The 9565-nt window shown below is 32.8% G+C and overlaps 1 protein-coding gene across 1 annotated transcript; it reads right to left on the reverse strand.

The window, feature by feature from the left end:
- Window positions 1–265: 265 nt before the first annotated feature.
- On the reverse strand, window positions 266–7990 carry LOC121120644 (uncharacterized). The gene is made up of 4 exons (XM_040715514.2): window positions 7849–7990; window positions 7573–7782; window positions 6282–6378; window positions 266–1847 (listed from the first exon to the last, which is right to left on the reverse strand). The coding sequence occupies exons 1-4, from the start codon at window positions 7852–7854 to the stop codon at window positions 1555–1557; spliced, it is 606 nt and encodes a 201-aa protein (XP_040571448.1). The 5' UTR covers window positions 7855–7990; the 3' UTR covers window positions 266–1554.
- Window positions 7991–9565: the final 1575 nt, after the last annotated feature.

The following is a 9565-nucleotide window of genomic DNA, read 5'->3' on the forward strand; positions in this document are numbered from 1 at the left end:
AATGCCAAACGAGTGGATCAAAGCAATAAAACAAGTGGCAAAATAAAAACCAGGAGATCAATATTTGTACAAAGTAGGAGGGGGGTAGTGACAATTTTGTACGTTAGGGGAATTGAGTATACTTAGAAATTACTTAGGAATGTGAAACTTTACTAAATCTTCGTCAATGTACATTAAAAAAAATATATCTTGGCAACTTTGATAGACGACCTATTTGCTGATAGAAGTTATGCAAAACTATTGTGCTCCATCAATTCTAATACGTTTGGGCTTTCAAAATAGGGATATATCCAGCGGCGTCCGTAGGATTAGTTGGGAGGGGGTATTTGTAATTTTTTCGCAAAAAAATTTATGTTCTTTGTACAATTAGTACTAGAACTGATTTAAAAACGAAGAAAAAAAAGTTGAGCAGCATGAAGGACCGAACTCTATAAGTGTTAGAACTGATATGCAGGACTGAACCATTGGGGCAGTAGTATTCAGTCCTAAATTAAGGCCGACACAACATTAGAAATAATTAATTAATTAAAAAAGAGCCCTAATACCTTCAAAAGTTACCAAATTATATATATTTTTTTAAATGGATGATCACGAAGATTTCAAAATTTTTACAAACTTCCATAAACGCACTCTCTTTTAGTTGACATAAAAAGTTGGACTCTGTGAAGGGAAGATAAAATATTTACGTTGAAAAAAAGATATATGTACGATATTAGGAATCTACTTAGGCTAAGAAGGAAGTTTCGCCACTTTGTTTTAAAGCTTGTGGGAGGTATAAAGTGAAAGAAGACAAATTAAGTATTATATAATACAAAAAGAGAAATTAAAGACATTTGTAATGAAAGGGGGAAATCTATCGTCTACAAATTATGGAAACAAAAAAAAATCAAATAATTCAGATATTCAATATTTTTGATTAAGATTAAATAAATATATGTTTATATGGATGTACTATAATAAAATTAAAATAAGTGTACTTTTATGATCACAGCAAAAAATATAAATAAACCGATTCGAGATCATTAGGGGTGTAATACTAGGGATGTGCGGTCGATATTCATGCCATAAATAGAATCCCTACACGGCCTTTCTCCTTTATTCGACAAACAGAATACTTCAAAAACTAATAGAAATGTATCTAGAATCGTTTTTCTATTACTAAAAAAATTAAAAATCGCAAAAGGAGAAAAAATACCGAATAGGGACTATGTCCAAGGATCGATCCCATTCTAACCGTGATGACGGTACTGACGTTATCAACATGTACATACATATTCAATGATGTTACATTGTGGGATGAAGGTTTCTAATGACGTCATTATCAAACAGATACGCTTTGTCAGATCTGATTGCGACTACGGCCTCGTGTTAACCCGTCGAATAAGTTTCGATGTGAATATTAAACAGTGGGGTAAAAAATTGACCGCGGCAATAAGAATTGACTGCGGATCCCTTGAGTATACATATGAACAGATGTGGATTTCTGATGGAACATATGACATAGTAGGTATTGAAAAGGGGGTTGAAGGAGTCTTTCGATCTTATGTTTTGGTATTATATATATTTAAGAGTGGCACTCTTTAGATTATGATAGTTGAGAGCTGAGGTGTTGGTGGTGCTGGAATTATTATTACAAATAGGCGGAGAAAGGAGTTGACTTCTACTACTATCTTCACGAGGAGACTCTTTTTGAAGTAGACGCTTGAGGATGTCGGAATCCATTTTCTTCTTTTTGCTCAGATTTAAACTGAATTGTTCTTGAAAAGCGTTTTTCATTAGGGAGGAGAGCTGAGATTTGGTCAATTCATTTCCATTCATGGAGTTGAGCTGTTTTAAGGGTACTTTTTCTGTAAAAAAAAAAAAATGAATAGAAAAATATATTTTAAACAACATAGAATGGCATACAAGGTGGTCTGACTGTCTTTCAATTAAAATCATTTCAAGAATACAACCATCAGAATAATATCAAACATAATAAGTAGACTGTTGTAGAAACATCATCTTGAAAATAAAAGGAATTAATTCCAGATAGTTTTTGATCAAAGATCTTCCGACAATTACATCATCAAGCTATTCAAATCTCAAGATTTTTTTTTCTTTTGTAAAAATAAAATAATAAAAGACGGAGAGGAAAAAAAAACCGTTGAAGAAGATGAAAAATAAAATGCCCATTGACAAAAAAAGAAAATAGATTTTTTGTTCTCATTGGTCATGACCTCTAATACATATAGTTTTATACTAACGCTAAAAGAACAATATATACTTTAGTAGGCAACAGTATCAAAGATATTTGAGAGGCAAGAGGGGGAAAAAAATACAGACACTTCGAACCATTCTTCATTTTCATCAATAGATATATATTTAAAATGTTGTCAGTTGACATTGCATGATATAACAACTAAATAAGAGATGAATCTGCAGAAAATGGCACCTGTACTCCACCTATGAAATGTGCATCACCCCAACTAGTGTTGTCCGTTATACATCAGTACAAACAGTTAGAGTCGTACCGGAGTACAGGCCCACTTAAAACAGTACTAAACCACAATTAAGTCAAAAGAATATTGAGCCATCGATGATGTCTTTTATAGAAAATATCCTCAAGCTTTTGAGCTAACAAACAAAAGTCCTGCAGGCATTCCTATAAGTGTATGAATTGCCTTAAATTATGTTATTTTTTTAGATCATATTTACAATGGTGGTCTGAAAAGTTTCTACCCTCAACGTGAAGATAGCAGCACTCGTAAATATCATCTTTTGACAGCTACTTAACAAAATTTCAGCCATTTTGGACGCGCAGTTGTTATGTAACAATCGTTTGAGTGAGTTGATGTGATTGTTTTTGTAAAAAAGAAAAAAATTGAGTATCCAGCTGTCATTAATTTTTTTTTCATCAAAAAGTAACATTCAAATCGAATAAGACAATGGTAGACATCTAAAGGCGTGTTGTGTTAAAATTTGAACCGTCTAAGTCAATCCAACTCGGAGAAATTGAGGGAAATAAAAAAAGTGTTTCGTGAACAATTATTTTGCACGGGAAAAAGTCGAATATTATTTGGACGTGTCACAGAAATATGAGCATCGCTGAGAAAAGTGTGTAGAGTTGCAATGAAACTATGTTGAAAAATGAAATAAAAAATCATAAAAAATGTCTTATATCTTTATTAGAGCGGAAACTTTTTAGACTACCTTCATTCATACAGCCAAATATTATACAGAAATATTGCAGTCAATTATAGACTTAGTATTCAAATATATATCTGGGATGAATTCAGCTACTTAAAAATGTTAACTCTAGGTTAGAGACTTAATTTGGCTTGGAAATGAACTTTCAAGTACATAAAATTTATGAATGCTTAAGATTTTATTTGTATTTTTTTTTTAATTACTAACATTTTTAAATATGCAACAAAGTTATATTTTTGCCTCTGTTTTTTTTTTTTTGGTTTGTCTGTTGGACACCAGGATTAGGGCGAGAGTTACGGATTGATTTTGATCTAATTTTAAATTTTGAGAAATCAAGATAGCATAAAAATTAAAAAATACATAATCAACCGTAACGAAGGAAAATATTCAGGAACAGGAGCTCAAATGGGTGAAATTATGTAGGTTTTATAAATATGCTTCAAGTAGCAAAAAGTCCAATTCAGGAAAAATGATCACAGGGAGAGGTTTGCGCTTTAACAAAGGTCCTTCTAGTTCTAAATATTTTAGATTTTGAGCATTAAGATAAAGTGATTCAAACATTATCAGAATAATGGGGGTTTTGTTCCCGTGGGATACATTTTTACAACTACCTATAGCGAGTAGATCTAGTGTATGCTTACATAATTATCCTAGACGCTTATGCCACTGCTACGAACACTTGAACTATTGTTTAGTCGTGTTTCTTAATACTCTTTTACGAGCAATGATTTTTTGTATTGTTTGTTAAGAGGTAAATGCTTCTTCAAATACGATCAATTACAACTAATATTTGTTTTAAATCCTTAATTACACACTTTTCTGTTTTTGAAAAAGAAGGAGACAATTTTTAAAGCAGGAATGTTAATCTTATCCTATTTTAAAAAGATTAATTTAAGTTGTTATTAATTTTGGTTCTGGTGGGATTTTTTATTATTATTATTTTTTTTTTTTTTGGCAAGAATCCTATTTATGTTGACATGAGGAATGTTAATCACGGTTTTACAAATTAATCAATGATATTTTTATGTACTTTACCATGGATTTGACCAATGAATCTAAGAAACAAAGAAGTAAATTCCTTACTTAAGTTGTTAGGTATTAAGTAAACTAAAAGATTTTTTTTTATTATTTCAATAGCATTCATTTTTTTAACGGTTTTTATGTTTCAAAAAAGTCTTTACCTTTTGTTATTTTCATTTTTCTTCCTTGAGGGTGCCTTACATATGTGTGATAACATGTAGTAAGGCCTGACATGTGTAAAAAAAAAAAAAAAAAAAAAAAAAGGGAGTTATCATGTATTTGAGATGGATTCTGTTTATGTTTTTAGGAACAGAGTAGGGTAATTGAACTTCAGAATGGGGTATAATAAACGGGTATTTACTCGTGCTGAGACACAAGCAAAACCGAATTTTCTCCCCATTTGCTCTTAAGGAATTTTTTAGACCGACTTAGACCAATATTTCGTTCCAGACCGCGATTTCAGACCGTAAACTAAAAATTAATCGTTTGCAAATCTTGAACCAATGCTTTGGATCAAATAAATTGACCAATTTTCTCCCACATCCTTAATTTTATACAAATAGGATTTATGCAACGTCATCATATTGGAAAACAATAGCCATAAAAAGTTGGATGCTATTATCTTGTCATCAATATATGACATCATTTATTAAAAATTGTCTCCCCCCCCCCTTGTACGCTAAGCAACCAACTTATAATACCCCATCTTTAAAAAAAGGCAACAAAAAAAATGATTAATTGACGACAGTGTTAACAAGGTTGAGTGATTTATAACGCAAAACGGTCATATTTGTTTACTTTTCAAATTAAAAAAACTATCTGGACGACATGGACGTGAAACCCCAAATGGTTTTCGACATGTCATCGTGTGGAATGACGGTAACTGAGATCTCTAAGGATATGGGGATGAGCCGAAAGGCAATCTATGCAATCAAAAAAGATTAAAGGAGTGTGAGACAGTCCAAAGCAAGAAAGGATCTGAGATGAAGAGGTCAATTCGGAGAAAGGCTAAAGTTGTAGCCCACAATGCTTGGATCAACATAAATCCAATCAGGCCCATTCGTGGTATGGCAAAAGCCATGTCCTTGACCTCCAGTCCAGTCCATAGGATCATTCAAAAAGGGGATACATTTGAATGTAGATTCTATACTTTCTCAAAACTTTACCTGGCGACAAGCATTTGTGCATAGAAAGGGCCGCCTTAACCAAATGAAGAGCCTTAGGCCTGAGAAGGTTGTAGCCCTTTTTACAACATAAAAGGGTATCTATTTTTTCAAGTAATTTGGGGTTATCTTTACGCTGGTGTTTCGTGTACAAGTCTGAAGATACGAGTGTTGCCCATACCGATTTATATTATGTATTACTAGTGTTTTATCGATCCTTATTTAGGACTCAAGACTATAGTACTGTCCAGTTCAGCCTCAGTTTAGTTCAGTCTTGCATATCAGTTCCAAAACTGTTAAAGTTGGTCTTTGATCAACTAGATTTCTTCTTTTTTAAATAAGCTCTAGTACTCACAGTTCAAAGGACCGGTCTCATGGAGTGATAGCACCAGTCTTTAAACTGGACTGGACAGAACAAATAAAGACTGAACCAACACTATGTATTACGGAACAACATTAAAATTACCCAACTCAGATGAATAAGAATATGATAAGACATCAACGATTACACCTGCTTTTTATATTATGGTGGTACAAGGTACCTACATGAAGAAACGATGATGATGCTAGACTGCTCAAAAATGCCTTTGAGTGAACAAGTCACCTGTCTTGTTGCTACTCCATAAAAACAAAAAATTACTTTTTTTTACTTTGTCAAAATGATTCTTTTAAATCGCTTACTACTGATTTAGGGATATCAGCCCTTTGTTTAATCATGACTTTGACAATTTCTTCCTCTTTTTGTTTACAAAGAAGAATATGAGAGAATAGTTGAAATATTTTTGAAATGAAATCAATAGAAATCCCCCCATTCAAAAAACTATCAAATCCAAACGTTGTGAAACAATAAAATTGTATGGAATGTTGTTGAATCAACCAATTTAACAAAAAAAGGATTATGTAAATGTTTACCTTTGAGCTGATCAGGGATTCCATCCGTTTGAATACGCTCCAAGAGTTTTTGATGAAGACTGTCGATATAACGAATCGTTTCTTCTAGGATCTCAGTCTGTAAAAAAAAAAAAAAATGACGGAAATTATTAAAGTATTTCAAGCATTTTCAAAGAAAATTGTATTATTATTAAAACATAATACAAAAGTAGCCCTGGGCTAAGAAACATGACTATTCATTCACCTGTTATGAATATGTTTCTATATATCTAACAAAAACTCATGTAGAAAAAAAAACAAGAAAAACTTTAGTCTGTACTCGAGACATTTTCTAAGTAACAAGACTTTACAAGAACTCAGGACCATACAAAGCTTTATGTGAGGAGTCCATGTCAAGCATGATTTTGTTAAGTTTAGAGTCCTTATAAGCCCATGACGAGTTAATAAGAAAATGAATTGAGTCCAGGCTTGTACTTAAGTTCGGAATCGTGTGCTTTAGCCGTATTATATGACCAAAGGCTGGGAAAAGATGAACTTCTGTATCTGATATATGTCTAGTGAGGACTCGAGACATTTTTTATGGTCGGAGACTTTACTAGGACTCAAAACAGAAATGTATTTAATACAACATTTTCAGAGTCTGAGTCAATAGTCGTGTCAAGTGTAACTCTAATTGGTCTGGGTCCAAAATAGGTCTGAGTCCATATGGGTTCAAGACGATTTAATAAGAAAATGAGTCAAGTCCGGACTGAGGAACAAGAAAACTACATCTCTGGCATATAGAACCAAAGTATAAGGACTCGTAATAGGTAGAATAGAATAAAGTGACTTTATGTGGACTTCCAAAAATGAGGACCCTTGGTCTAATCAGTGTCAATATTTGGAAAGGGTTTTTATATTTTGAAATTAATAAATTTAAGAAAAAGAACAAATTTTGATTATCGATTCTTTTAAAAATAGAGTTTCATTACAAGCCGGGTTTCGACATGCACTATTTGTGTTACAAAAACTGAGCATTTTATCCATTTATAAATAAAATTACCTGAACTTTAGGATATAAAAAGTCTGGGTAAAAGAAAACTGTTTGTCACCTTATAATAATAGAATCCTTATGTCTCTACATTTGATACGGAAAGGTCATGGCTATCTCTTTAACTGTCATAATGCAGAGATTCTGGACCTTTTTTGAGTGATGTACCCCTTATATGTTAATATGTTATATGTTCCCATGTAAGTACCCCTGGGGGGCACATACTCTCATTTGAGATCCACTGTCATAAGGGATTCATAAAAAAATTCAAAATAAAAGTACCTGTGACACTTTTTGATTCTCAGATATCGATGGTACAACAGATTTCAACTTCTTAAACTCAATATTCCGCACATGTTTCCGATATTTTTTAACAATAGCACGAGCTTTCCCTTGAGCAGGTGAGTAGGAGGGTGGAGAGCACCGCTCTCCGTGAGAGTGGGGACGACGAGGTGTGAGTCGATCACCATTTATAAGATGTGGACTCTGATTCTGGAATTATAAATCAAAAACTTAGTTCACTTTCAATGGTTTGGGTGAGGTATAAAGAGCTCTTACCAACATGTTGATTGAGTATTTATTGGTTAATGTGAGAGCAGTTGATTAGGTAAGTTCTCCACTAAGTCACTCGAATGATGCACCTTCTACAAGGGTGTAATATCAGAGACTAAAGAAACTTTTCACAATACGGGTCGAAATGGGAACTTTTTTTAAAGAAAATGTGTTGAGAAGGATAGAAGAAAGAACGGGCGCTTGTAAAAATAAAAAAAAAGGAATCTCTATAAGCGCAATCGGGCAACAGTTTTATGGGTGGGGATGGGAGGAAGAGAGAGGAAAAAAAAAACATTATGAGAGAGAACCAAAAAAAATAAAATATATATATATATGAGCAATGTTTAGTAATTTTATTTCACCCACCTGTGATTTTTTCCTCTCCTACAAATGAGTATAATTCACACACAAATGTATTGAGGGATATTTTTTTACGGTTTTAGTGAGGGAATTATTACCTATTTGTAGTAGATACAATTAAATATCCTTAATCTCACCGAATTGTTGTGTGATTTTTAAAAGTCGTATAAAAGACGGAAATACGAGATTTATTGTATTGAAATACGATTTTAATGAATCATTTTTAATATATATTTTTGTAATAGGAGAATATACATATTAGGAAAAAAAAATCCATCTTGAATAAAAGTACATCTGTGCAACACTTAAGACTTATCAAATAAGCAAATGTACATGTATGGTACGTCAACATTAAACAATCTTGATCAGGGGTATATATATGTATACAGTTCAATATTTAATGGATATACTTGGGTCAATTTAAGGGATAGTATTCAAATAACTAGTATGAATTAAGATGCAGAATAATTTTAACTATAGTTTAAAACCTTTATTTGATTTAGAAAACTTATATTGACCCCAATATGGCAGCTTTTATCTATAAAGCCTATCAATTTATCGTTCTTTATTATGACGAAATAAACCGCGAGAAATTACATGCCTCCCATCATCATAAAGATAAGCCAGTATGATTTGTACACTTGTATTCTTCAACAAACTATTATCAATTATGTTATCAAATTATTCTAATTAATGCGTTAGAGGTGTTGCAAACTGCTTTTAATCTATCAAAAAGTCTTTGCCACAATGAAATAATTTCAAAATTGATGGATCTAATTTAAATGGACACAATATTCGGGTTGTAATCACACGAGACCAGAGGACCCTGGTTCCAAAATATTTTTTTCATTTGAAAACGCAACAGAGATCCTCAAATGTTGGGGATTTTTTTTTAACAAAGTACATATATCTTGTTTATTATTAGCCACATCAGAGCATACGATAAAATGTTGTAAAGGTGTAAGTGTATACTACAAACGCTTTTTGGACAGTATCGCAATTGGACGGTTCAGTATTGAACTATTGTGTGTCAAGTATAGCGGTCCAAAGGGAGAAATTCGTCATATGTCAAATTTTTACAACCTGAAAGGAAAAAAACGCATCGAGAGCGATCAAAAAAATTTGCTGTGTATACGAAGCTCGAGCAATTTTTTTTCTTCACTCAATTCTAACCTGTTCTGTGAACACCTCAACCGTTTGAAGCTGGAGATCGAACAGAACCTATCAGCATTGGTGAATAAAAGACAACCAGACGTCATCAGGACAAGACCAGGCTGCATGCATATTTGATGGGAGCTTGGATGGGAAGTTCTTATGCATCTACCCCACAGTCTGGATCTGCTATCAAGTGACTACCAACTGT

Source organism: Lepeophtheirus salmonis, chromosome 6 (assembly GCF_016086655.4).
Source record: "Lepeophtheirus salmonis chromosome 6, UVic_Lsal_1.4, whole genome shotgun sequence".
Classification (NCBI taxonomy): Eukaryota; Metazoa; Arthropoda; class Copepoda; order Siphonostomatoida; family Caligidae; genus Lepeophtheirus; species Lepeophtheirus salmonis.

What these genes read in the sequence shown, in the direction of transcription:
- LOC121120644 (XM_040715514.2), bottom strand. An exon ending in AGAATCAAAAAGTGTCACAG is followed by an intron (nt 6,379 to 7,572) that starts GTACTTTTATTT and finishes TTTTTTTTACAG; the next exon opens with ACTGAGATCCTAGAAGAAAC. An exon ending in AATCCCTGATCAGCTCAAAG is followed by an intron (nt 1,848 to 6,281) that starts GTAAACATTTAC and finishes TTTTTTTTACAG; the next exon opens with AAAAAGTACCCTTAAAACAG.